The sequence below is a fragment of the Alligator mississippiensis genome, chromosome 7, assembly GCF_030867095.1.
Source record: "Alligator mississippiensis isolate rAllMis1 chromosome 7, rAllMis1, whole genome shotgun sequence".
Taxonomy (NCBI): Eukaryota; Metazoa; Chordata; order Crocodylia; family Alligatoridae; genus Alligator; species Alligator mississippiensis.
The window spans coordinates 85,868,511-85,896,336 of NC_081830.1; the positions used below are offsets into that span (position 1 = coordinate 85,868,511).

At 56.4% G+C, this 27,826-nt stretch overlaps 1 protein-coding gene across 2 annotated transcripts; it reads right to left on the reverse strand.

Annotated features, from left to right (window-relative positions):
* Positions 1-11,964: 11,964 nt before the first annotated feature.
* On the reverse strand, positions 11,965-19,390 carry LOC109286058 (zinc finger DHHC-type palmitoyltransferase 19). Of its 2 annotated transcripts, XM_059731256.1 has the most exons (6): positions 18,267-19,390; positions 17,244-17,416; positions 15,763-16,295; positions 15,184-15,364; positions 14,984-15,047; positions 11,965-12,290 (listed from the first exon to the last, which is right to left on the reverse strand). In XM_059731256.1, exons 3-6 carry the CDS (start codon positions 15,855-15,857, stop codon positions 12,163-12,165), a joined length of 468 nt encoding a protein of 155 aa, XP_059587239.1. In that variant the 5' UTR covers positions 15,858-16,295; positions 17,244-17,416; positions 18,267-19,390; the 3' UTR covers positions 11,965-12,162. The 2 variants fall into 2 exon arrangements, 1 of the variants encoding a protein (XP_059587239.1); XR_009463552.1 differs by having other exon boundaries at positions 14,984-15,364.
* Between the last annotated feature and the right edge of the window lie 8,436 nt (positions 19,391-27,826).

Genomic DNA, 27,826 nt, shown 5'->3' on the forward strand with positions numbered 1-27,826 from the left:
TCTTGGAGTCATTACTGACTCCAAGATGAACATGAGCCGCCAATGCCAGACTGCAGCCAGCAAGGCCAGCCAGACCTTGTCATGCATCCACAGGTGCATCTGAAGCCGGTCCAGAGAGGTGAACCTCCCCATCTATGCGACTTTGGTCAGGCCACGGTTGGAGTACTGCGTCCAGTTCTGGGCACTGCACTTCAAAAGGGATGTGACCAGCCTGGAGAGGATTCAGAGGAGGGCCACCCGCGTGGTTGGAGGGCAGCAGGACAGGACAGTCTCTCTACGAGGAGAGACTGGGGGACCTGTATTTACCTGTTCAGCCTCAGCAAGAGGAGGCCGAGGGGGATCTGGTGGCTGCCTACAAACTCAGCAGCAAATAGGCAGAGCCCTTTTCTCCCCAGCACCGCCTGGGGTGACAAGGAACAATGGTAATAAGCTGATGGAGAATAGGTTTAGGTTGGAGATCAGAAGGCAATATTTTCCAGTTAGGGTGTCCAAAATCTGGAACCAACTTCCCAGGGAAGTGGTCCTTGTCCCTATCTTGGGCAAATTCAAGAGGAGGTTGGATGATCACCTGTCTGGGGTCTTGTGAACCCAGCATTCATTCCTGCCTGTGGCAGGGGGTCAGGCTAGATGATCTGTTCAGGTCCCTCCTGACCCTAACTACTATGAAACTATAAGATGTGGCTGTTCCCAGCAGGAGACGAACCAGCGGGGCACCTGCGCCCTTATAACCGCGGGGTGCAGACACCTCTGATACCAGTGCAACAGCTGGTGCAGATCACAAAGTGCAGGTGTAAGCTGCGTGCGCAGCAGGGGTTTGTACCGATGGCTAAGGTCCAAGCGTGAATAGAGTCAAACCAGCCCAAGGGAGAGAAAAAGGCATGTCTGCAATGCTCTGATGTTAGCTGGTTTTGAAACAGCAACGAGGCCTGCGGGGCTGTGAAATCCCTATTGATTTCCTTTTGGAAGTGGGTGGAGGTAGAGGAGAACAGAGGCTACATCCTGCTGGTTTGCAAACTGCAACCTGAGAATGTGGACATGCCCCTGCTTGTTTCATGCTGGTGCTTTCTGTTGCAGCCTGTGGTCTTGGTGGTTTGCAGTGAAATTCACTCTCAGAGTGAGCTTAGTGTTGCACAGCCAGATAGCAGGTAGCACAAGAGCCGGCCATCAATGCCCAGCTTGCCCTAGCAGTGTCCCATGAGACTGTGGTCTCTTCGCATGTATATATATCCCTTTCCATCTTCCCCCAAGGGAGCTTCAGGTATGCCCGGTGGAAAGCCAGGAATCTGTTCACAAATAGACCCTCAGACCCCACAGTCAAGGACTGTATTAAAACGGGGCTGGGCATAATGCACTGGTACTACAGGAAGACAGAAGAGGACGACGGGACGGAGATGGCAGACCTCATACGGTGGAGAGGCGACTGGCCTAGACTTTTCAGAGGCAAGCCCTCCAAAGAGAACAACGAGGACAACAATGAGGATGAATATGGTGACGATGCGTGAAAGCACTGGAATGACGACGGGTGCGTGGGTGCACAGATGCACAATGCAAACTTTGCAACGGGGTTAAAATAGTCTAACTGGCACACGTGTTTTGGTCTGTCAAGTGAACCACAGTGGTCACTTGACTGGTTGGTAGTGGTACCATGATGCATATATTTACTTATATATATAGAAACAAATATTTTTGCAAAAATAAAAATAAAAATGGGGAACTAATGAGTGACTGGACTCGATGTGAGGGGCACCAAACAGCCATGTTGACCCAGCTGGAGTGATTCTGCAGCCCCCAGAAGAAGATGCTGAATCCCATTCCCTACCCCAAGATGTAATCAGGTCATTGCAGAGAGGGTCCTGCTTGTCCTAAGGAGATGAGGGCAGCAAATAGACACCTGCACTTGCCGGCATTGTACTAGTCCCAGCAACAGAGGGGCTGAGCCCAGAGGGTCTGTGGGCAACGGCTAGGGACAGATCTCCGATTTTTGTTGCAAGTGAACAAATAGGGAGACACTTTGCTGTGAATCCCTGTGCCCCAGGCTTCTGTCACCAAATGTGGCACAGGACACAGGCACTACGTGTGACCACAAAGGGCAGGGTGCTGCTAAGCCTGACTTTCACAACTGTGTCTTGTTTAACGGTTTGGGACACTTCTCTTTCTTTCTTTGCCGCGATATTTCTTCCCTCCTGTGTTCCCTTTTCAGGCTGGCTGGGACTGTGGAACAGATTACACACGCCTTCGGAGCAGCGGTCAGGTGCCCCATTTCCACAGGTGACTCCAAGTGAAACATAGCTGCAGACGGGAGTTATAAATCACCATCCTCCTTCCCCTGCCCTATATGTGGTGTCTGGAACAAGCCTCTGCCACTGGCTGAGCTGCGCTTGGAAAACTGTGAGTCCTCCAGGGGCTCTGTGACCCGACTAAGTTGGTGATATGGAAGAAAAGCCACTTGCCTCATTGCCTGACCCTGCACCCAGCACACTCACGTTGCCTTTCGAATTGCAGTCTGCCCTTCCAGGGGTGGATCCAGGGGGTGCAGTGGTGCAGTCTCTCCCCCACACTTTCATTCCTGCTCCACCCAAACTTTAAAACCAATTCCCTGGGACGAACAGCAGTGTTTCTATTCAGGCAGCAGTGCGGGAGCCAATTGACTTCAGGGTGCATTGTCACCTCCTGATTCCTGCTAATCTCTCTCCACTCCACAGGTGTTAATGACCCTCTCTCCTTTTTAATGGTCTTGATGCTCCACTATTCAAACCATCCTTTCTTCTACAACTAGCCTTTCTTCAGCTGTCTGTTAGTCATTCCTGGTAACCTCTCTCCTATTTCATAGCCCTGTAGACTGTTTTATAGCTTTATTTATAAATGTTCACTCAGGTGTGCTCATATAACCTCAGGTGCAGAAATGACTGTCAGTAAAGTATCGGAGGCATTGTCAAGACACCAAATAGGGTTTCCAACTCTGACTGAAGCTATTCTGAGAGATTTTTTTCCCCCCCCTTAAAATATCCTATTAAAATCTCCCAGATTACTTTCAATAGTCACCGGGAGATTAATGCCGATTCCGGTAGACTCCTGGCCAGTCTGGGAAGGTTGGCAACCCCAACACCGAAGAAGACTGGATTTTGTTTGGGGAATCTGAATAATAGGTGTACATTTAACTATAATGACTACAGGACGTAATGTCTTCTGACTATTTTAACTCTTTTTTGCCTATTTTTTGTGTTTTGCTTACTTAAATGTAATATATGAGTTAGCAAATGAGTGCACATTCCAAGAGTTATATTTGGTTTTGCTTTGATCTTAAACTGAATAATATAGCACTAGCCCCTATCATAATAGTAAGGCTTCTAGTTTTTCTTTTAGTGGAGAAAATTAGGTGCTATGTTGCATGCAATGATGCGTCACACCATCTTTTTCAAAATCCTACATACTTCCATGTACCCTTCCCAAAGCAAAGCGATTGCCCTGGCTCTGACTAGGAGGCTGCAGGTAAGACACTGAATTACCCTGGGTCAAATCAAAATGGCAAGAGATTTCAGCTCTCAGGTTGCAGGGCAAAATGTGAGCGCAGGCTAAGTCAGATAGAAATCCCAGGGGACAGCATTCAGCAGTGCAATCGGTGGCATCCACCAGAGCTTTTCAGCCCCTTCACGAGCCCCAGGCACTGGCTATTATTCATGACAGGACACATGGGACTGCATTAGGTCTTAGTTAGAAGGAGAATCTCCATAGACTGCAGTACAGGGCTTGTGACACATGGGTGAGTAGCTCTGATTTTATCTGAAAAGGAAGTGTTATGAATGCACACACATGCGGGCACATACGCACCCCTTCCTCCCTCTCTCTCCTTCCCACTTGCTGGTTTTTGATGGCATGGAGGTAGGTGCAAAGGAAGGATTTCTACACACCCCTGGATTTCCGGCTGCCCCTGCAGGGCACAGCACCATGCAGATGCCTCGCTGGAGCATCTCTCCTGTGCTGCTGACAAAGATATGAGAAAAACTGGCTGCTTTTCCTGACTTCCTTCTGACCGCCAACAGATAATCTGCTATCAGAAGCCAGGCATGAAGCCCTCGTGGTATCTCGGGAAAGCTAGTGAAGCAGATGTGTTTCTCTAAGACAAACTTTGTGAAGAGGGGATGAAATCCCAATGGCTTTGAAGCCAACATTTTCCCAACTAGTACTGTCATGGCCATCCTGAGGCTTTTGATGTGTTGAATTTGACCAGCCAGGGCATGAGGAGATCAAGGGAGCAGAGTTCTTCTTTAGGACTGCTCCTGGGACCCAGAAAGGGGAGTGAGGGATTGTTCTTGCAAGGGAACAGGCTATCTACGTCATTTAGGGTGGTGCAAGGAGACAAGAGGTATCATCTCTCATCCACGGCATTCTCTCTAGTGGGTTGTGTGGCTGCTCACACAGGAGGGCTTTGCTCACCAAGTCCTGGGGTTGGAAGAGACATCAAGAGCCAGCTGGTCTGACTCTGCAGATGATCAGGTGCTGGCTATTATTCAAGATGGGGACTACATTAGGTCTCGGTTAGAAGGAGAATCTCCATTGCCTGCAGTATAGGGCTTGTGACACATGGGTGAGCCTCATGGAGCAGACCTCTGCCTTGCACGGTGACAGCAGGTGTTTGTGCAGGGTGGTGTGAACCCTCTCCTGCCTTTGGGAACGTGCAACCACACAACTGGCTTGAGTCAAAAAATCCCTGCCAGTTGTGGCATGGGGATTGCCCGGAAACAGAGGTGGTGGCTAGTTTTGGTTTTAATCACTCAACGGCTGGAGGCATGGGCCAGAGGGCTCAGGGGGGTCGATCAGCATGGCCCCATTGGAGCAATGTCAGCTCACACTGGGTTTGTCTTGAAAGTGGGTGATTTTCCATGTGAGGATTTGAGCTCTGATATGCTCACGCCAGGGCCGTGGAAACAGCAGCTGTGCGCCCGTGTGAATCTCTCTGGGCGAAAGGAGGCAAAGCCTAGGCACAGGCTTGCTGCTGGTTCGCAGGGGTTTAGGGTCAGGCTCATTTTAAACCTGCAATGCTTTGGTTGGAAGGCGCCTTGCTGGAGACAGAGGCTAAAACCCGCTCCGGTCCCAACCCCAGTCCATGCAGCGCGTGTGCTTTTACCCCGCCGCCCTGGAAATGCAAACCCCCGCCCTGCGTGCTGGAGGTGGCAGAGGATGAAAAAGGCCCTCAGAGTCCTGAACAAGGCACCATTGATTCCACGGCGCCGAGGATTTCCAGCTGTTTCAACTTCTGCGCCCTCTGCAAATAAATGCCCTACCTCTGAGCCGGGGGACGTTTCTCTGTGTGTTTGAACAGAAATTTCTGCAAGGGCTTAGCAAAACACGAATGTGCTGATCTCGGCACCTCGCTCCCTCTTCGGGGGCCGATGAAAGGCCTCAGAGTGGGCAAGACGGCTTTGCAAACCCTTGCTTGGAAAGCCACAGTGGGCCACGTCCTGTTTCACCTGCGGGGTGTGTGAAGCCTGCATTCAGGAGGCGGCTGGGACAGTGCGAGGGCTTCGTCTAGGCTGATCGCACACATGTCCTTATCAACGCCAGCCAGGCTCTGATCCGAAAGGACTCTGGGTAAAACGCTCCTGGTCTCCTGCTGTGCTGCCTATCTCTCCTCCGCAGCGGCCGGTTCGCTGCTGTGCCTCCTTTTCTGTAGTCTCCATCAGGCCTCTCCGAGAGACCTGCCCCACCCAGTCCCCTCCCTTTCCTGGAGGCTGATTTTCTTTGAAGGCTGTTGCTTTTATCCTGCCGCCCCTTTCCTGAGATCTGAGGAGGCCCGTGACGGCCGCTTCCCGAACCTCCCGCAGATCCTGTTCCGCTCTCGCCGTCAGAGTCAAATCCAAGGCAGCCGCTTTCCCCGGACCCTCCTCAGTCTTTGTCACAAGAAAGCTGTCCCCAGTAACACTGCCTGACCCCAAGGGACGGTCTGTCCTGCCCCACGGCTCTTCCAACACACGCCTGGGGCATGAAAGGTCCTGTCCTTGGGACGTGTCTTTTAGTTGCTCCAAAAAGCCTCTTCTTGGTAGAGGGTCTGTGGGGACCCTGCCATCCATGGTGGCCTTAGGGTTTTTGGGGTCCTGGGCAAGAGAGTCATTTGGGGTCCCTTGGAGAGATGTACTCCGGTAAATATTAACCCACCACAGTTGTATCGTGGATCTTTTTAATATTCTTTGTGGGAAATAGATGAATAGTCAAGTGTTAAAATGCAAAGAGAGCCACTTTCTTGCAGAAACTTCACCCCTCCCCAAATTTGAGCCCCCTAAAGTGTGTGTTGCCCGGTTTGCCCTCCCCTAATGCCGCAACTGCTGCCATGACCTTGTCCCTGCTCTCTGCCCCTTTTATCTTCACCCAGAGCTGTTTGATCCTCCTGCCTCTTGTCTCTTCCTGGACATTAGAGCCAGCAGATGCACTCTTGATACAGCAGCATCGGCTCTCCTTGAGCAGCCTGGACCTTTCCACACCTCCATTCGAGCCCTGCCAGGTGTCTTACCCCGAGATGAAAGGTGAGGACACGAGGCATCAGGTCGTGCCATAGGCCCAACCAAGGCAGAGGCAGCAGGGAAAACAGCCAGACAAGGAGCCCTTAGAGAGCTGAGTTTGTGTAGCCCAAAGCAGCGCTCCTCTACCCCGTTTTCCCAGGGAAGTGCACTCTGCTCAGGGCACAGCGGCGCTGGATGGAGCATGGAGGGGAAGGAAAGCCTGATGGGGATTACTCTGCCACGTGGCAGGGACTGGCATCACCCGCCCAGCAGGCAGCCTCCCAAGGGGCACAGGAGGGGAAAGGTTGGTCGACGTATGGCCTGGAGGTAGCACGCAGCCCATGGGCCTCAGTCTTTCCCAGCCTGGCCCCGTCATCCCATTAGGCACAGGAGTTGAGCAAGCTGGCCATCACCCTCGGGTACCTGTGGGGCTGTGTCCCCCCCTCCCAAAGAGCCTGCAGCGCAAGGCTGGGTGCTATCATAGCTGCGCCTCAGTATTTCCTGATATCTGCTCCTGCGATTTCGCCGCATCTAGAAGTGCGGGCAGCGAGGTATTGCCCTTCCACCCTTGGCTGTCGTGGCCTGGGTTTATTGCAGCGCTTACAGTGCTGTCTGCTGGAAATAGACTGTTTGCTCCAGGGTGGGATTCAGGGAGGACTCGCTGCCTGGACTTGCTCTGTGGTACCCCAGTCATCATGGAGTACTGCGCTGGAAAGGGAGCTGGGGGTCCCATCAACCGTCCCTGAGACATGCATTTTGGCCCTCGGGCTCTCCAGACAGCCACCTTCGAAGCAGCGATGCTTTGAACCTGTTGCAGAGCTCTGGTGTTTCCAGGAAGGCATCAGTGACCTCAGCAAAGCCCATGCATCACGCGTACAACGGGGTTGCAATGTGGGTGGCAGGGCTCAGAGCGGCGTGTAGGAGAGCCCAGCCCTGCTCCGGCTGGTGAGGTCTCTGCTTCCAGTCATGTCTCAAGTGCGAGGGGATGACAGGGTGGTGCTTCCACTGCGGCAAGTTCCCTGAAGTGAAACCTCATTTGGTTAGTTTAAAAATCCCCCGCCTGCTAGTCTCTCTGCACCAGCCTTGGCATCCGGGGGCAGAGGTTCAGTTTGACTCAGCTCTGGTTGAGGCCACTGAAGATTTCTAGGTCAGAGCCATACCCCGGTGCTGCGTGCGAAAGATACACCGGTGGCCACGGGAGCTCAGCTGGGGAGGAGCCCTGCCTGTCAGCACCAGCAAGTTGCAGATGGCAGCTCCATTTACAAACCACACGTGGCATCGGAGACCAGACACCTGTGTGAACCCAGGCCTGACAAGACAGGTCATTGTGGGCTGGCATTTCTTTCCCAGCCCCATGCAAAGCATGAAACCTGGTGCAGATGAACAGCAACCGGACATGCCTTCTTTGCACCCCAACATGGCAGCAGGAAAGCACTGTGCAAGGCATGTTGGAGTTGGGGGCGCCAGCAGCATTGTTCAGCCCCGGTGCATCCTGCAGCAGCTTGCCCCTGCTCTACATCAGCTATCGCTTCCTCCCCTGGGCCATATCTGCTGGGAGCAGCTGTCCGCACCCTGCATGAGCTCCCCTCCAAAGCCTGACCTTGGAGCAGCATCTGCAGGGAACACACGGCCCTCGCGAGGAGGCATCTCACCGTATCGCTGGCTGGTGGCTGGGCAGGGCTTCTTATCCCCCAGCAGGCTTGAGATTGTGGCATGCTGTTACCAGGAAAGCTGGGCCAGCCCTGGCACAGGGGGCTGCACTTTACTTTCACAGCAGTGCCAACCCGGGGGCTGGCATAACCGTCCGCGGCATTGCCCTGGAGATACCCCGGATCGCTAGTTTTGGAGCTGTGTTTTCCATGCAGTCATTGCTTCCCCGTGCCAGCTCTGCACTCAGGACAGGGAGGGGGAGACAACAGGGTCCCTGGTGCTGGGCTCCTGGCTGGGCAGATCTCCCCGGTGGGGCATGTGTTTGTGTCGAAACTGCTTGTGTGATGTGTCGGTGTCTTTAAAACAACCGAAGGAGCCTCCGGGGTTGTGATGAGGGGATGTCCGCTGCCCGCTGTGTCTCAAGGACTGCCCCACCGCCTGGCTGCAGGCAGGGCTGGGCCCCAGTGCCTTGCTGGGTCTGCTTCAGGCCGCTCCACCCCGGGCGGAGACCATTTCACGGTCCCCCATGCCTTCACCGAGCTCCGCTGGCATCCCGACCCTATGATGGCAGGGGCAGGTGGGGTTTCACCTCCTCCCAAATCCCTCCTGGCAGGGTAGAGGGAGCCGGTCGGGGCCTTTCTCTGCTGCACGGGGAGAGAGCAAAGCAAGCAGTGGCCTGAGATGGGCTGAGAGGAGCCATGATCCACCCTGACCTGCCCAGTTCAAGGCCTGCAGGGAAATTTGGTGCTTGCAGGTGACATCTGGCCCGGGGGATACCAGGGGCTGGCCCAGCCAGGCAGGGCTGTCCCCGGAGAGACAGGCCCTGTCCAGCAATTCCTTGATTTCAGGATTTCACGCCTGTTGGGAAGCTCCTTGATTTTGGAGCGTGGACACAGGGTCCCTTGGCTACTAGCTTTCCCAGCCGTTAATGAGTGCTGGATGTGACCTGACATTTGCATCAGTGTGACCGAGCCTAAATGCTGACCGTGGACGACACCCCGGGTGTGTGATTCGGAGAAGAGGCCCTGGGGCAAGAGCCAGGTTGCTGGACAGGGGATGCGTCGTCCTCTCGTTAGTGCTTGTCTTGACTGGCCCCTACGGCCCGCTGGCAGCTTCCCTGCCGGGGAGGACGGAGGTCAGAGGAGCTCTAGAGGTCTAATGTAAGGCCAAAAAACTGGAGGGCTTCCTCTGGGGCCAGGCCCTTAGCGGATGCCATCTAATGTCATTCCCCCACCCCCACAGTCATTGCACCAGCAGCCCGCACAGTCCCAGCACAAAGCTGTCTGCAGCCTGTGGGAGTCTTTGATCTGCCCCCCCATAGCTCAGCTGCAAACCCTGCCCTTGTCTGGCATGGCCGGAGGGTGTGGGAGCAGGCCTGGGGGAGCGGAGGCAGGCTGGACATGCAGTTATAGCACTTCTCTGCACATCTTTTAAGCCAACTCCATAGCTCCCCTCCTCCCATTCTGCTCTGCACAATAGCAAGGGTGTGGGGCATCCGGCTCCTGTGGTCCTAGGCACCATGGGGCTGGAGCCAGGCTCCAGGGGACCTGGGGATTGTTTAGCCTGGGTTTTTAAAGCCGTCTGGGCTGAATGGCTCGTGCCGGACATTTGTGGACCCATCCAGCTAACACCCACCCTCCTTGCCAGGGCACAGAGCTCCCACTAGCAGCACCGGGAGCCTGGGCCTGGCCTGCGTGTTTGCAGAGGTGAGGCACAGGGCACCGAGTGCAATATCCCTGCCGTGCCTTCCCTTCCATGCTCATCTCCGGCACCTGCAGGGCTCAGGAAGGCCTCCCGGGGACCAAAGCCTTGTGCTGGCCAGGCACGCCAGGGGAATGTCACCTCATGTGAACCGGAGTCCGCCGCGCTGCAGAGGGAGCGGGGAGGGATCTGCAGTGTGGGGCAGCAGCCCTGAACCAGCTAAGGTTGGTCTCAGCTGCAGGGAGGCTAGGGCTCAACCTCGGGAGCCCGTTCCCAGGTCCCCGGGGGGCTCCGCCAGCCTGTGCGGCCTTTGCACTATTCCCGCTTCCAGCGACTTGCAGGGCAGCCGTGCCCCCAGGGAGCTGGCCCCTTCCTCAGCCCTGGCGCTGGTCTTTTTTTATGTCTGTTGGTCCGAGGCTGCTTTGGGGAAGTCGAAGCTAAGATGGGTTCGGGGGGCAAGGCCAAGCGGCAGGAGGAAGGGAGGCAGCACACTGGCTGGAACAGGGGAAGGGCTAGGTGAGTGCTAAGACACCTGCTTCAGGGCTTAGCCTCTGAAATGCTGGGCAGATCCTCTCAGGAAGTCCTCCTGGAAATGCCTGTGTCTTCGGAGACGGTCTGGGGGATGCATCCCAGCCAAACCCCTTTGGAGGACTGGGGTTTTGGGACAGGCTGCTTGACCTTGCCTCGGCTCTCAGCCACAACCGCACGGGGCATGGAGCCCCGGTCAGACCGGTCCGTCTCTCCCGGCACTCCCAGGCCTGGGTGCGGGGTGGCTTGAAGGCGGCGTGGCCTGGGAGGGCTGATGGGACTATCCGAGAGAGAAGCAGGGCTGGATGGGACACAACCAGAGGTCACATCTACTCCAACGCCCTGCCTGAGGCAGGATCAGCCTTGTGCAAACCAGCCCGGACAAATCCATCATTTAACCTCTTTGTAAAATGACCATCAACCCTCACACAAGGCATCACACCCGAATCTGTCACAGGGAAAGCAGGGGTACCACGGCAGCCAACGTCCTGCTGCAGTAGGCTGTTAATAGGGGCACGAGGGCACGTCCCTGGCTCACCCAGGCCTCGTGAAGTCCTGTCCGGGCCTCTGCCTTTCTCCACTAGCTGGTTCCTTGCTAAGGAAGGAACGTAGCTTGCTCTGCCTCGTGACAACTTTTATTATATCACCTCCAGGCTGGAGCTGACCTGCTGCCTGCCGTGACTCAGCCCTGGCCTGGAGCAAGGCGTGCTGCACCTGGGCAGCTCTGGGCGCTGTCGTGCTAGCAAAGGTCTCCTGCAGCTCCACAGTAGGAGCCTTGCCAGCCCCCTCTCTGCCCTGCCCAGCTCCATGCTGGTGGGTCCCTGCAGCCAAGCTGTCTCCCACACCCGGGGGCAGAAGGTGTTGCCTCCTTTATGCATCCAGGAGATCAGACCTGGGGCGCAGAGAGCAGATGGCAGCACTGAGAAGGGAGCAGGGCTGGGCATGGCAAGCAGAGGATGCCTCTCCCATGCCCTGGGCTCTGTGCTCTGGCAGTTTCCTGCCCACCTGGAGCAGGCTGGGCTGGGCTGGGCTGGGCTGCCGCTGCTTCCCGGGGCCAGAGCAGCTTGGATGAAGGTGGAGCCTTCGTCTCCCCTGCGTCCTGCCCTGCTTGGCACACCCACGCTTGGGCCCGTTCTCTGCGGGAGATGCCCCATCCATCCCAGTGGGTGCAAACTTTCCTCCAGGCCATTGATTGCCCCCCCGACATGGGGCTTTTGGCATTGCTTTGAATTGGAGGTGAGCCCAGCCCTGAGTTTCAGCCCCCCTAAACCCCTCAAACAAACGTCAGGAAAGTTGCAAGGCTTCATTGTAAGAGGGAAAGAGACATGGAAAGTTTCCACGTTGGCCTGTTCTGAGGACAAACTTAGCTACTTTGAATGCCTGTCGATGATATTTAAAAGCTCCAAAAAAGAGAGGAGCAAAGCCAAGGGGGGCGGCAGCCAAGGGGGACAGGGGCTGTGGGTCGGGAATGAGGGGTATGGGCACCCCTCTGCCTCTGCCAGCCCTGGAGCTGCCTGGGATAAGGCACTTCCAGGCAAGCTCCCAAGCTACAGCTGCTTTTCTCTGCTCTGCCCAACCTAGGGTCTACATTGCTCATTTTCCCAGGAGCCTGCAAGATGCTGCCGCCTACGGGCCACCGCTGTCAGGATTATTGCTGAGGACTCTGCCAGAGACATCGGAGACCAAAACTAGAAGGATTTTTATTTAGTGGCTGGACTGGTGCCCCCAGCGCTTGGATTCGGGCAAGCCCTGCATCCAGAACGAGCAGAAGCCACCTTGGGAGCTCCCTCTAGATATCAGACCGGGACAGGAGGGAGGCGGTGGGGGAGCCCTCTCGGCTGTTGAAGGTTATCTGGGATTTCCAGTGACCACGTCCATCTCCATCCGCTGTCATCAGAGGTGCAAACACGTCCAGGCCTGGCGGAGAGAGGGATGGGAGAATGAGCCACCCAAATTTGGAGCCAACTGTCTGGCAGCGGCAGCGACACGTCTGTTCAGGCGGCAGTGAGAGCATCGCCTGAATCCACGGCTCATTGTCATCTGCCTGACCCCTGCTAAACCCTTCATTGCACAGGTGCTAACGACTCTCTCCTTTTTAATGGGCTTGACGTTGCACCAGTCAATCAAGCCTTTGATCTGCCCCGCTGCTGCCTGTTCGCTGCTCCTGGTCACGAAGCTCCTATTTCACAGACCGGTTTTAACTCATTCCAATGAAGTTATAGTTCTTTTTTTGGATTTTTTTTCCCCAGTTTTCTCCTTTCTTATTCTGTTTTTAAACAGAATAATGCAGCCCTGGGCCCCTAGTGTGTTAGTAAAGTTTTCAGTTCCTTTTTAACTGGAGACAAATACCTGTTGCTTGATATGGGATGACGCACCTCGCTGTCTGCACCCCCTTTTTCAATAGCCTTGATCCACCCATGTCGCCCCTTCCATGGAGTCAAGTGCATAATGGAAACCCCTGCTCCCAGCACGAGGAGTAGCTGCCGTTTCCACTAGCTTTTGCTCTGGCTGTCCATGCTCAACATTTCTGCAGACCAGAGCTTTCTTTGTCCCAATTCCTCCCATCTCTAGCCCTGTTGGTGCTACACCCCCGCGAAGCCCACTTCAGCTTCAGCGAAGGCCCATCGGCTGACAGCCAAAACACAGGCAGCCTGGTGATGCTCTACGTCCTGATAACCTCCCTTCTTGGATGCAAAGGCCCTGCCCTGGATCCCAAGCAACATCCCCCCACAACCCCGATCAATGGTGGATCAGCGAGGCGGTGCTCCCGCCGTGGCCGCGATTAGGGCTGTTTCACGGAAAGCCGCAGTGAGTGCAGACAGATGCCCTTGGCAATGGCAAAGCCCTAGACAGCCCAAGACAATTAGGGCTGTCTCCAAAGAGGACATTCGAGCCTGTGCTGTGTCAAACCCATATCAAGCGGATAAATGGGCTTTTTGGTCTTCTGCCATCTTCAAAATGCATTCAAACAGCACCCTCCTGTCTGAACATTTCCTCCCCGCCCTGGCTGCCGGGAACCGCCGGCGTGCCCGCAGTGTGAAAAGGAGCAGCAAAGACGTGCTGTTCTTCTGCACTCCCTCCTGCATTTAGGTTTTGCAGCCGGAGCTGTGTCTGCTTCTTTCTCTACTCTGAGAAGGGCACACTTTGTGCCCGAGAGCTTGTTTGACCTCTCCCAGCTACCGAGAGGATCCAAAAAACGCTATCACCAATGCCTCCTCCTTGCCGCTTGCCTACTTCTTGGCTCAGGAGAGCTGCAACATCGCTCCAGCCCTGCTCCTGTGATGGCGCTTTGAATACAATCTGTTTTCCCCAGCAGCCAGCACATTAACTTCCCCCTTTAATGCTGCACTTTTGATCCAGCAAAAAGGGAGGAAACAATTCGAAAACAGCTAACTGCCAGGATGCAATGAGATAAATGCAGCCTGGAGCCAGGGGAGGATGAGGAGCTGGTGTCTGGAGGCAGCTGCTGGCAAAGAAGGAGCACAACAGAGCAAATTTACACCGGGGAAATGCTCACCAGCCAGTTCCAGCTATAGCAGAGCCCTGCAGTTCCCAGTATCAGAGACCCAGTGTGGGAAGGGGGTGCAGCGTGGACCCCAAGCTTGGGCACAGAGGCCGTGTGACCCTCTTGCTGCCTTGGCTCTGCATAGATGTTGGCACCTGCCTGCCATGCTCATATCACCGGTGAACCCTGTCTCGTTTGAGGATGGTGGCCTGCCCTGCTGTGTTTCACTCCTGGTTATGCCCTTTTCCCTCCGAGGAGCATGGCACCATTGGAGCTGAGTTTGCCGGGGCCACGCGGGAGGCTGTGACCCGGCTCAGGGTCCAAGGAGCTCAGCCTGGCTAGGATCCATGCCTAGGAGACGCTGGAAAGGCCCCCTCCCTAGCATGGGTGTTTTGGGGCAGAGACAGCTCTCCAAGTGGCCTTTTGGAGAGAGCCGGTGTCTGCTCCCAGCCCTGTGATGCGGGGTGCTCAGACAGACGGGCACGAGGGCTTCCAGACCTTCCCAGCTGCACCTCGGAGCCGGCAGGAGAAATAAACCCCGGGGAAAGCACAACACACGTCTTCACATTTGTAAAAGGATTCGGGACCAGGTGGTGCTTGCTGCAAAGTGCAGCCGGCCCCAGCCCCTGCTGCAGCCAGCGAGAGGCCGAGCAGCGCAGACAGGTGCTGGGAGCTGCTGCGCCCAAAATCAGCGGGTTGAATCGACCATCAAGGCTACGAATGGGAGCAGACAGGCATCCGCCCCTGCCTGGGATGGTGGCTCGCACGGGGGCACATGCACGTGGTGATGGTGACAACGCTGGTGGAGACACTGGTCTAGTTTGCCATGACAGTCTGAAAGGCCCTAAAAGGCTGCAGAGGGCAGGATGCGAAGCCCTGGGTTCCACCCCCTCTCTGTGCCTCAGTTTTCCCATCTGTAAATTGGGTGTCCAAACTGCTTTCTAAAGCTCGGTATTTACCAGTGTCTCCTAGAGCCTCTTTTGGGCAGGGCCCTGTGGCTTGCTCAAGCCAGCAAAAGCACTGTCATTTCGGTGCAGCCAGAATGTCACCCCTGGATGTCTTGCATGAGTGTGAAGCCCCGGGGACGTGGGAGGGTTCTGCTTACCTGTGACGGCCACCTTTGCCCTAGCCTCTTGCCACGGCCTCCAGCTGGGTACCTCCGCGCCAGCCTGCAGGGGAGATGACCGAGGCATCAAGCACAGGGCGCAGACAGGCCGGGCAGCAGCAGAAGCAGGCACCCCAGATTTGGGGGCAGAGACATGGGGCTGCACCAGAGCTCAGGCCAGGAGCAGCTGCAGCCCTCACCTCTTTGGTGGCTGGCTCCCCAGACCCAGGGCCCTGCCGGGACCCTCCCTGGGCCAGCTGGGCTCTGCCCGTCTTCTCCGGGCCTGGCACGAGTCCGGGACGGTGGGGACAGGAGGCTGCCGCATGCAGGTGGAGGAGCTGTGTCACCGAAGCCCAGGGCTGGGCAGCTCCGGCCGTGTGCCTGGGGGCAGAGGAAGCAATGGTTACCTGTCCTGTCTCGGGCAGGGGGGAGCACAGGGCACAGAGGTGAGGCCGCAGCCCCCGCTTCAAACACTGCCTGCAGCTCGGACACGGCCAGGGAGAGCCCCTCAGAAGTGGCACGAGTCCCCCGTGTGTGACATGGCCCCGGGCCGCACGCCTCCCCTCTCACCCTCCCAGCAGGGGAGGCTTCATGGAGCCAGGCCTGGGCCGGCTTATACATCCGGACAGTGCCTGGCGCGAGGAGAGCCACCTGCGCTGAAGGGCTGGAACAAGGGGCAGCCACGTCACAACCAGCCCCCCAACCTTGCAGCTGGCTCTAGGATGCCCCAGGTGACACCCTGGAGCGAAGGGGGGCTTGGCCAGGTGCCCTGCACTCACGCGGGTGCCCAGCTCCTGGCCCAAGCCCTGCCCAACAGGGTCTTCTTGCCTCGGCTGTAGACCTGCAAACAGAAGAGCGGTGGGGGCAGAGGCATGGGTGCTCGAGGGTGGCAGGGCGTGCTGGGCTGTGCCCTTGCCCATTGGTGGGGGCTGAGAGGCAGTGGAGCAAGCACCCACGTCTCCCAGGTCCACCTTGAGCCTGGGTGCTGGCTGGGTCCAGCCAGGTCTGACTGCAGCTGGGGCTACTTCCCCACTTGCCCCCCTGGCCTTGGGGGGATGCCTGGGCTTGATGAGGGGAGGCAGGGAGCCCCTGTCCGGTGCCGTGTGCTGCAGGCTTGGGTGGGACAGTCTCCGGATGTGCTGGTCCCGCGCCTCTGGGTCTGAACCACAGTGATCTGAGCCCCAGGCAGAGCCACCGTCCCAGTACCTTGAGCCTGTGGGTGCGCTTGGCCCACGCGTGCAGCTTGGCGCGGGAGCTCATCAGGGCTAGGAGGGGCAGCAGGTAGAAGGCGGCGGGGACGGTCACCACGATGCTGGGAGCCAGAGAGTGAGGGGAAAACACACCACAGTCCACAGCCAGCCACGGACATGGGGGGACCCCTGCCCTCCACTGTGGGGGTGACTCTCCCTGCGTGCGCGTTACACTGCAGGCATATGTGTTACACCGCAGGTGCATGTTACACTGCAGATGTATGCCTTATACTGCATGTGTGTGTTACACGGCATGTGCATCACATGGCACGTGTGTGTGTTACATTGCATGCACACGCACATTATATTGCACGTGTGGCCATGTGTTACACTATGTGTGTGTGTTACATTGCATGTATTACACTGCATGTGTGTGTTACACTGCAGGCGCGTGCATGTTATACCACATTTGCATGTGTGTTATACCAGGTGTGTGCATTACACTTTGTGTGCATGATATCACATGTGTGTGTGTTACACTGGGTGTGCACATGTAGCACTGCATGTGCAATGGTGTGGGACACAGCATGTGTGATCAAGCGTGTGCATGTGTAACAATATGCATGACAAGACCTGTGTGTAACATGGCTCCATGCATAACAAGTGTGTAACACATGCATGCTACAGAACATGTGCAAGTGTGCAATTCACACACATGTAACACCCTATTTGTGCATGTCACAGGGCACACCTGTGCATACATGAGTGCAGGTGTGCGATTATGTAATGCAGTGTGTGTGTACACATGTAACACACGGTGTGCGTTCATTAGAGAGCACATATGTGCACACACAAGTGCACGTGTGTTTACTGAGCAGAGGGCTGGACTAGATGACCATGTGAGGTCTCTTCCAGCCTTGCTTTCCTAGGAGCGATGAACACAGCAGGTAGGCACGCATGTCTGCATGTGTGACACAGCATGTGTGCGAGAACTGGTGTGTCAGAGTGCCCCTGTGGGCGCCCCTCTGGCAGGGGAGCTGGACTGAGGGCCCCCATCTCTCCAAGGATACGCGCAGGCTTTCTCGGTGCTGAGGACCTGTCCAGAGCTGAGCACCAGGTAGGCGATGCAGGAGGCCAGCGCCAGTGCATTGTAGCCGCACAGAAAGGCCACGAAGAGGGAGAAGCAGCGGGTGTTGCCGCGGCCCACGCAGTTGTTCAGCCAGTAGCAGTGGTGGTCGAAGCCCTGCGGGCAGGGAGAGCCTGGGGCTGGTCGCTGCTGGCAGGAGGGCAGCCGGGGGCTCGTGGGGGGCCAGCTGGCTGGCAGGGATGGCCGGACTAGCCTGCCAGGGACACGTGCCCTGGGGCCGGGAGTTGTGAGCAGGCACACACCTGCAAGTGCAGTGCAGGGGGGTGTGCAGGGATAGGGATGTGTGTTTCGGACTGTGACCAGTGTGTGGGCACAGGGATGTGCGAGCTGGGGTGTCTCTGTGCATGGAGGGCACATGTATGGGTTGTAGCTGCATGTGCAGAGGTATGTAGGGCACATGGGGGTGCAGCTGCATGTGCAAGGGTGTGAAGGGACAGGCATGTGCAGGGGTAAGAAGAGAACACAGGCGTGTGCAGGGGTAAGCAGAGTACACATGTAGTGGACAGGCATTTGCAGGGGCATGCAGGGTACGTGTGTAGGGGTGCAGCTGTGTGCGCTGAGATGTGTGTGGCTGCATGGGTTTGTAGCTGTATGCAAGGGTGTGCAGGGTACATGTCGGGGTGCAGCTGTGTGTGCAGGGGTGTGCAAGGTACATGTGTAGGTGTGCAGCTGTGTGTGGTGAGATGGGTGTGGCTGCATGGGTTTGTAGTTCTTTGCAAGGGTGTGCAGGGAACATGTGAGGGTGCAGCTGTGTGTGCAGGGGTATGCTGGAACAGGCATGTAGCTGTGTGCAGGGGCATGCAGGGTACATGTGTAGGTGTGCAGCTGCGTGTGCAAGTACACATATGTGGCTGCGTGGGTTTGTAGCTGCGTGTGCAGGGGTGTGCAAGGCCGTGTGTGTAGCCATGTTCCCTGGCAGGTGCCCGGAGCAGCCGGTCGGCCTCACCTCCACGCAGACGTTGCAGGAGGGGCAGTGGAAGCTCCGCGGCGGGCAGTAGCAGTGGCACTTGTGGCACCAGCGCGGACCGAAGCGTCTGTCCTCGTCACGGAGCACCTGGATGACCAGCCTGGCCCGGCCCTTGGCCCCTGGCTCAGGGAGACGCAACACAGGGTGAACCTGCCCCACCCCTCCCCACCTGAGAGGCCGTGGTGGGGGTCCCTCTAGACCTGCCCCAGTCCAGGCAGCAAGGTGGTGACCCCTTGGCCCGGCAATTGGGGAGATGAGGAGGGCTCCAGAGAGCTCAGGCAGGAGGACCCTCATCCCTTTTGAGCCCGTCGTGTGCCCTCCAGACCTCCCCTTTTGGGCTCCCCGTTGACCCCAGCAGCGTCACAGCCCCCTCGCTACCTCGGGGCAGGATCCCGGGGTCCATGAAGCTGGCCAGCAACAGGTTGGCCAGGGCAGGGAGGAAGAGGATGCCAGCCACGACGGGGAAGGCCAAGGAGACGTGGACAGCCAGCCAGCCGCACCTGCGAGGCGGGCAGCGGGGTCACAGCCTGGCTGGACGTCTCAGGGTCTTGAGGAGGGGAAAGGAGGGCCCCGGGCTCAGCCCCATCCCAGACCCTGCTTCCACCGGCCAGTGGCACCAAATTTGGCTGGTCCTAAGTGGCCGCAGTGGCAATAGGAGGAAGGGGAACAACTGCCCAAACTCCTGAGAACAGCTTTGATTGGCTCTGCCCCTGCCATGACCCTCCTGCTGGTCCCTTGCCTCAGTTGCCGTATCTGTGTAATGGGAACACCCCACCTGGCAGGGGTTCATTAGCCCTGTGGGTGCCCATGGGCAGCCGTACCTGGGCAGCTTGGGGCAGAGGGAAGCTGTGTGGGGGCAAAAGTGCTCCAGGGCCCATCTCCCCCGGGGTTAATTGGGTGCTTGCTGCTGCGTGATGCCCAAGGCAAGGACCCCCAGCGAGGGAGGGTCCACCACTCACGGGAAGGAGAAGAAGAGGGCGCTGAGACACACGAGGGAGCTGACGTGGAAGGAGGCGCACAGGCTGGGCAGCACCCAGCGCGGCCCCTCGCCCCCGCGGCTCATCTCGGGGCACAGCTGGGGCTCTCCCCGGACGGGCCATGCAGCCACCGGCCCCCCCTTGGAACCCGCATCCCGTTCCCATGGCAACGCTCCCTGGAAACGCAGGGCATCACAATGGGCATCACAATGGGCATGGTGGGACCACCCCGGCCCCGGGAGGATCAGCACTGGGGAGAGCCCGGCAGGACACCGGGGTCCTGCCCCGCACAACAGCTCTCGGGGCTGTTTTCTCTCCCTCTCAAGGGACTTACGGGCGGTAACCGAGCCCCCAGCGTCGCAGCACAGCCAGGCGGGCAGGGCCTCAGGGGTCTCGTCTAGTTCAGCCCCCTGGGTCAGCCCCGTCCCAGTCAAAGGGTTGTCTGCTGTATTCCTAAAACGCCCCAGACAGCCCTTCATAGATTCATAGATGTTAGGGTCGGAAGGGACCTCAACAGATCATCGAGTCCGACCCCCTGCATAGGCAGGAAAGAGTGCTGGGTCTAGATGACCCCAGCTAGATACTCGTCTAACCTCCTCTTGAAGACCCCCAGGGTAGGGGAGAGCACCACCTCCCTTGGGAGCCCGGTCCAGACCTTGGCCACTCGAACTGTGAAGAAGTTCTTCCTAATGTCCAGTCTAAATCTGCTCTCTGCTAGCTTGTGGCCATTGTTTCTTGTAACCCCCGGGGGCGCCTTGGTGAATAAAGCCTCACCAATTCCCTTCTGTGCCCCCCGTGATGAACTTATAGGCAGCCACAAGGTCGCCTCTCAACCTTCTCTTGCGGAGGCTGAAAAGGTCCAGTTTCTCTAGTCTCTCCTCGTAGGGCTTGGCCTGCAAGCCCTTACTGAACGGGCAAAGGCAATTGGTGACAGACAGGGGGGACAAGGCTGAACTCCTCAGCGAGTTCTTTGCCTCAGTGTCCCTAAGCGAGGGGCACGACAAGTCTCTCACTGGGGTTGTAGAGAGGCAGCAGCAAGGCGCCAGACTGCCATGCGTAGATCCTGAGACGGTGCAGAGTCACTTGGAAGAACTGGATGCCTTTAAGTCGGCAGGCCCGGATGGGCTCCATCCGAGGGTGCTGAAGGCACTGGCCGACATCATTGCAGAGCCACTGGCGGGAATATTCGAACGCTCGTGGCGCACGGGCCAAGTCCCGGAGGACTGGAAAAGGGCCAATGTGGTTCCCATTTTCAAGAAGGGGAGGAAGGAGGATCCAAGCAACTACAGGCCAGTCAGTCTCACCTCCATCCTCAGCAACGTCTTTGCAAAGATTATTAAGGCTCATATATGTGAGAGCCCGGCAGGAAAAATGATGCTGAGGGGAAACCAGCACGGGTTTGTGGCGGGCAGATCGTGCCTGACCAACCTAGTCTCTTTCTATGACCAGGTTACGAAACGCCTGGACACAGGAGGAGGGGTGGATGTCGTATACTTAGACTTCAGGAAGGCCTTCGATGCAGTATCCCACCCCATACTGGTGAACAAGTTAAGAGGCTGTGACGTGGATGACTGCACAGTCCGGTGGGTGGCGAATTGGCTAGAGGGTCACACCCAAAGAGTCGTGGTAGATGGGTCGGTCTCGACCTGGAAGGGTGTGGGCAGGGGGGTCCCGCAGGGCTCGGTCCTTGGACCGATACTCTTTAATGTCTTCATCAGCGACTTGGACGTGGGAGTGAAATGTACTCTGTCCAAGTTTGCAGATGACACAAAGCTATGGGGAGAAGTGGACACACCGGAGGGCAGGGAACAGCTGCAGGCAGACCTGGATAGGTTGGACAAGTGGGCAGAAAACAACAGGATGCAGTTCAACAAGGAGAAATGCAAAGTGCTGCACCTAGGGATGAAAAATGTCCAGCACACCTACAGCCTAGGGAATGACCTGCTGGGTGGCACAGAGGTGGAGAGGGATCTTGAAGTCCTAGTGGACTCCAAGATGAACATGAGCCGGCAGGGTGACGAAGCCATCAGAAAAGCCAATGGCACTTTATCGTGCATCAGCAGATGCATGACGAATAGGTCCAGGGAGGTGATACTTCCCCTCTATCGGGCGCTGGTCAGACCGCAGTTGGAGTACTGCGTGCAGTTCTGGGTGCCACACTTCAAGAAGGATGCGGATAACCTGGAGAGGGTCCAGAGAAGGGCAACTCGTATGGTTAGGGGCTTGCAGGAGCCTGGCAACGCAGGGGCTGAGGGGCTTGTCCTCGCTCAGGGAACTGAGTCTTTCCCTGCTGGGCCCTTTTCCAAGCTGGGGGATGATGTCCCTGCCCCTTTTCCAGCACCACGGCCAGGCTCAGTCTCTCACCACTGCCCTGCTCCCCGCAGCCCCGGGGGGATCATCAGCTCTCTGGGCCCCAGCACTGTGCAGGGAGCTCGCGGGTTTGCTCCCACCCCAGATCTTTCCAGGCTGCTTTCCAGGATGCACCGCCTGCCCGGGTGAGCGCTCTCAGCCCGCGTGCCCGGAGCAGGTTGCGGAGCCCGGTGTTTCTAGGCTATTGATGGAAACATCAGCTGCCGTCAGGCAGAGTCTGAAACCCAAATGCAAACCTTGTACATCGCCTCTCAGCCCTGCTAGACTCCAGACCCCCTCGGAAAGCGCCTGCTCTTTGCTTTCACTCTTATCCGGCCTCTGGAAAAATACTGGAGCAATTTCTCCCTTGCAAAGAACAGACCCCAGCAGGGCAGGACGTTGGTGACCCTCCGGATCCCTGTTTGAAATCCCAGGGTTTCTCTCCTGCGGTGTTTGCACACACAGCTGCGCTCGTCTTGTGCGGCACCCTTCAAAGATCCCGTGCCAGCAGCATCCTGGCTGAGGATCACTTGGGGCAGCCTAGAGAAACCCTGAGAGTGACCACCCCGCTGGATGACAGCTACGTCTGTAGGCGCTCTCTGCCAGCGCTGCCTCCAGAACAAACCTTACGAGGAAAGGCTAAGGGATCGGGGACTGTTCAGCCTGGGGAAGAGAAGACTGAGGGGGGCCTTGGTGGCCGTGTGTAAGTGTGTAAGGGGGGAGCAGTGGGAGCTGGGAGAACAGTTGTTCACTAGGGCACCCAGGGAAGGACAAGGAGCAATGTGGTTAGAGGATGGTTTCAGGTTGGATGCAAGGAAGAACGTCTTTGCAGTCAGGGTGACCCGAATCTGGACTAGACTTCCCGAGGACGTGGTGCGGTCCCCAGCCTCGGGAGTCTTCAAGAGGAGACTGGACAGACGCCTTGCAGGGATCATTTGATCTCAGTCGCATTCCTGCCCAGGGCAGGGGGGGGGTTGGATTTCATTTTTTGAGGTCCCTTCCAGCCCCTCATGTCTACGTTTCGATGATTTTACATAATCCCGAGGGCAGTGTCTCCTTACAGAAAGTCGTGCTCGGGGGATCAGCAGGTGGCCGTAGGTGTTGGAGTGGAGAGCCCACAGGCCTCATCTCTACTTGGGTTTTACAGGTGCGCTTGCACCCCCTTCTCCCATCCGGGTGCCTTGACACCAGCACGCTCGTCACGGACAGCGCCTTCGACAAGACTCCCGTGCATTCAGTGTCTCGCGTCTCTTCTGAGCTATTCCCGTCCCCCCCCTTTTACAGGTTCTGCTTTATAACGTAAATGCAGTCCTCGGCTTTCTTTGCTCACACCAGCCCAAACTGTCCCTCTCCTGGTCCCTTAGCTCCACCTCCAGCACATACACGTGATGAGTGTGCCAGGGCTTTGCCAACACCTCCCACCTCTCAGTTTGGTCCTGCAGGGGTTGGCCCTGTGCTCACAGGTGGCAGGGGACCAGCTCCTCCAACCCCCCCAGGCCCCAGCCAGGGTTTGCCTGGGGGGACAGTATTGCTGCCCACCTGCGCCCTGTGCCCTGCTCCAGGAGAGAGCAGGGGCATGGGCAGCACACCAAGTTGGGGAAGGGGGGATAAAAAGCCCTCCAAGACCCCAGACCCCAGTCAGGATTTGCCCTGGGGGGCAGTCCTGCTCAGGCTGTTGCCCCCCCGCACCCCATGTCCCACCCCATGGCCCTGCCTCCTCTGCTCTAGCAGGGAAAAGTATGGCAGGGGTTGCCCCCCAGCCCCCAGGCTGCGGTCCCCAGCTGGGTTTCCCACCCCACCTCCTTGTCCGCCAGCCCTCACTGCTCCAGCTAGAGAGCAGAGGGGCTGGGACAGCCCTGCTCTCGGAGCAGACAGCACAGCCCAGCCCAGCCCAGGGCTGCAAAGCATGCTGGGATGCTGGGAGACTCCGATTTAACTTGAACCAGGAAGGGGTCTGGGGCAGAAGTTTCATAAACTGGTTTGCCCCAAATCAGTTAAGTCTGGTACTACATTCAACCAGGTTTATCTTAAACTAGGTTGCACACTGAACTTCTGTTCTGTTACAGGTTTAAACCAGTTTCTGATCACTTCACCCAGTTTGTGTGTCACTTCTGTCCCAAGCCCCTCAGAAAATGCCAGCTCTGAGTTTTCTCTCATCTTTTGACTGGGAAGACATACTGGAGCCATGCTTCTGCTGCTAAGAGCCCAGCAAGCTGGCAGCCAGGCAGGAGGCTTTTGACCTCTAAATGCCTGCTGGAAATCCCTGGGTTTATCGTGTGCCTTGTGTCTGCACACTGATAGTGCCAGCCTCGCACACCCCCCCCGGAAGGATCTCCAGGCACCCTGGCTTTGACTCTCTGGTTTACTGGCAAGGCAGAGCAGTGGTCCTGTAGCAAACCCCTGGTTTTGTTTTCTGTTTTTATCCCTCCCCTTCCCCAACCATTTCTGACTTTTTCTCTCCCTCTCTATTCCCTACAGAGAAGTATAAGCGAGCTCAGACATAGGATAAGCTTCAGCATTTTATTCTGGTAGCAAGCTGTATTTGTTTTGGTTTTTTTCTCCTTTATATTGTATAATGATTATGTTTATATTGATTGTTACTGCTCTATATTACTGTTTAGTGATACTGTATGAGTTAGGCCTACATATGTAAGTTAGCATAAGTCATGTCAAGTTTCCATCTTGTGTCCCCTGATGTCGTAACCTACAACTCACACCTACCCCACCTATGTAACTTGGTTTCTGGATGAATGGGGATTAATGAGGGTGCTCGAGAGACAATGGCAGTAGGTCTAAAAATAGCTCCCTCTGAATGACCGAACCATCAACACCAATACCTGAACCAATGACCCAGCCCTTGGAACCACCCTCTGCATTCAAAACACAAAAGATGAGGCAACCACCATTGTGCCAAGGCTGCACATGCTCAGTAAGAATACCTGGAGCCCTCTGGCACAGGATTGACCTTGCCTGGACAGGCCCTCCCCAAAGGAGATCACGGGTAGTCTGCCCCATAAAAAGGGGCAGTGAAGACTGACTCCTTGGGACGCCCTCTCCATGTGGACCAGCACCATGCCACACCACCTATCCACCCAGAGGCCCTGCTGACAACCCTGCTCTGGACAACACCGACTGGACAAAGACCCCTTTCCAGCCTGGTTAGGTAGCTATCACCCCCCCGCCCCCTCTTCAACCAAGGACTTGGACTCCGCTTCTCTTCCCCACCTGGACTCCAGCCCTTCCACTGAGTCTCTTTCTCCTGCTGCCATTGTGAGTAAGCGTGTGCGTGTGTGAGAACCAATAACTTCATGGGGCTGTGTAGTGTGTTGTCTGTGTAATAAATCTGTTATTTGGCTCCCTGAGTTGGGTTTTGCTTTACTACGGTTCCGGCCCAGCTCCAATCTCAGCTCCTCGCCCCTCTGACTTCTGTCTCATTTCTCCCTCTCCTGCTTCTGGCTCACCGCCCCCTCCAACACCGGTCCTGAGTGCCTCTCTGCCTCCAAACCCCCTGTTTCTTTGCCATTGTCTTATCTCCACTGCCTTTTCCCCGGATCTCTGCCACTGCTATTGCTTTGTCTTCACTGCCTTTTCTCCTGATCTCTGCCACTGTTATTTCCTTGTCCCCACTGCCTTTTCCCCTGAGCTCCCAGGTTTCTGCCTCAGTTTCTTTCCTGGCTGTCTCCTCCTTGCCACCACTTATCTGCCTGCCCCCACCCCGCCCAATATCTCAGCTGTCTGCCTCTGTTTCCAGCCCCAAGCTCCCAGATTTCTGCCTCTCATTCCTGGCTGTCTCCTCCTTGCCACTGGGCTTTTCCCCTTGCACCAGTGACCTTGAGTAACCCTGGGGCCACTTGATCTTAAGAAACCCCAAGCCTCACTTCCTCAGCCAGCTTCTCTCTAGTCCACCAGTTATAATCCTGGTTCTGGCAGCTTTCACTCCCTACACTTTAACTCTCTCTCTCTGTCACCTTAACCTTCCCCCAAGTATCCCAGGTACCCCAAGCACACACATACATCCCGTACCATCCAAGTTAGGAACCTACCTGTGTGTATGTGTAGGTGGGTTGTATGTGTGTGAACTGGTGAGTGTGGGTGTATTTATATGTCATTGTGTGCATGATACATAAATTAGTCATCTGTGTATGTGTACCGAGTGTGCGGGTATGGACAATTGATTTTTGCCTAACTTTTGGGGTGTATAGTGTATGTGCGTGAATCGGTGATAGGTATGCATGTGCCTAGACTGGTTTGGATGTGTATGTATGCACCTAATTGGTGTGTTTGTATATGTGCAATTGTGTCACACCCTCCTGTCTAACAGCGCAATATTGAGATCCTGAGAGTTGGCCTGACCCCACAGGGCAACAGTCCCAGTTCTGCCGTGCTAGCTCCTCTAGGATCCCGCGGGGAGGATTAGCTCTGCAGCGAGGCACTGTCTGCCCTAGGGACCTAAACCCCCATCACGTGTACAAGCACCCCAAGAGCTTGTTGCAGCAAAGCCCCTAGGGTATAAGCCTCAGCTGCCCTGCCCTGCCCTGCTCCCTGCCTGCAGCTCCAACTCCCCCGACCCCAGCCTGGACAGACACTGCACAGTTTGAAGCAGGGAAGAGCTGGAAGTGGCAGTACCTCTGGATTGCAATGTCCTCCAGCCATGTCCGGAGCCTGGACTGGCTAGGTCCCTTTGGGGCCTTTTGTCACATCCAGGCAGCAGTCGATCAGCAATCAGTTCACTCGACTGCTCAGAGCACAAACCCAAACGCACAAGCCCACCAAAGAGCTCTCAGCAAGCCAAACACACAGGCAACCTTGGGTTTAGTTGCCTGCCCAGAGTTGAACCTGGTGCCCGGTTCCTCTTCCCCTTTCTCCTCTTGCTCTCAGCAAAATGCTTGCAAACTGTCCGTTTGCTTCTCCCTGTTCTCTGCTCCCGAGATGAGATGATATTTTCTCCCGTGTTGCTGCTGGGAAACTGGGACAGCTGAAGGCCATGGGCACTGCAGCTGGGAGCGCTCAGTAACCACCTTGGCTGGGGAAATGTTGCGGTTGCTTTGTCCTGCTTTGATTTTGGCTTGGGGAGGGATGCTTGCTGTTCTGAGGCCTTGCTATCACAACAGCATGTTGGTGTCCTCAAATCAGATGCCCTGGGATTTGTAAGAGCCAAAGAAGTCGAGGGTGTCCTGTTTGGAATCTGCTGCAGCCATTCCCATGGTCTTTGGAAGGGGAAGGAGTGCATTTGTCAGGAGAGCTGCTAATACTGGCCTTAGCTGCACTGGACATGTTGAGAGGAGCCAAAATGAATGCCTCACCTATATTTATACAGGCAGTCAGTGCTGCTTGCTCAATGCCACGTGTCTTGCGTTGGCAAGACTCAGTCGTTCCATAGGTAGGACTGAAGGGAGAGGCCTAGGAAAGCACGAACTTCTGTAGAAGACTGTAGTGCAATTTCCAGCCAGGAGTCGCAGAAGAAAGCTGTATTGTAGTCTGCTGTTTACATTTCCTTATAGTCTTCATCCCTAGCTCCATGCCATAGAGATTCAAATCTTAATGTGTTCTCTTGCTCTTCCAGGTTTCAGTCCAGTTGCTGAAGTGCACCCAGGGCACAGATGGATCAGGCCAGGGCAGCCATCTCCAACTTGGTAAGATTCCCAATGCAGAATCAAATGCCTTAAATTGCTGCATCTCTCCTGTGAGAGTGCTTGCTCTTCTTCTGCACACCTGACAGTGCCAGCCTTGCACGGCCCCCCTGGAAGGATCTCCAGGCACCTTGGCTGTGAATCGCTAGTGTTTTGGAAAGGCAGAGCAGTGGTCCCAGGTCTGCCCTGCTAACTCCTCTAGGAACCTGCAGGGAGGATTAGCTCTGCAGCGAGGCACTGTCTGCCTTAGGGACCTAAACCCCCGTCATGTGTACAAGCGCCCCAAGAGCTTGTTGCAGCAAAGCCCCTAGGATATAAGCCTCAACTGCCCTGCTCCCTGCCTGCAGCTCCACCTCCCCCGACCCCAGCCTGGACAGACACAGCTGCCCCCTCCCAGGCCTCTCTAATGCCCTGAGCTGGGTGTGGGGAGGCAGGGACACTTTCCAGCTGGGGCCAAGCCCTTCATGAAGGGCAAGCAGCTGTACTCCTTATTTCCAGAGAGGCGTCACGCGTTCCCTAGCAGCTTCTCTGGATGCACACTCAGCACTGTTCTCTGTACGCAGACCAAGCTCCTGCTCTCCCC

What these genes read in the sequence shown, in the direction of transcription:
- LOC109286058 (XM_059731256.1), bottom strand. Translation starts at nt 15,857, where the DNA reads ATGCCTCTGCCCCCACCGCTCTTCTGTTTGCAGGTCTACAGCCGAGGC. An exon ending in GCCAGGAGCTGGGCACCCGC is followed by an intron (nt 15,365 to 15,762) that starts GTGAGTGCAGGG and finishes CTCTGCCCCCAG; the next exon opens with GCACACGGCCGGAGCTGCCC. An exon ending in GGCAAAGGTGGCCGTCACAG is followed by an intron (nt 12,291 to 14,983) that starts GTAAGCAGAACC and finishes TCTCTCCGCCAG; the next exon opens with GCCTGGACGTGTTTGCACCT.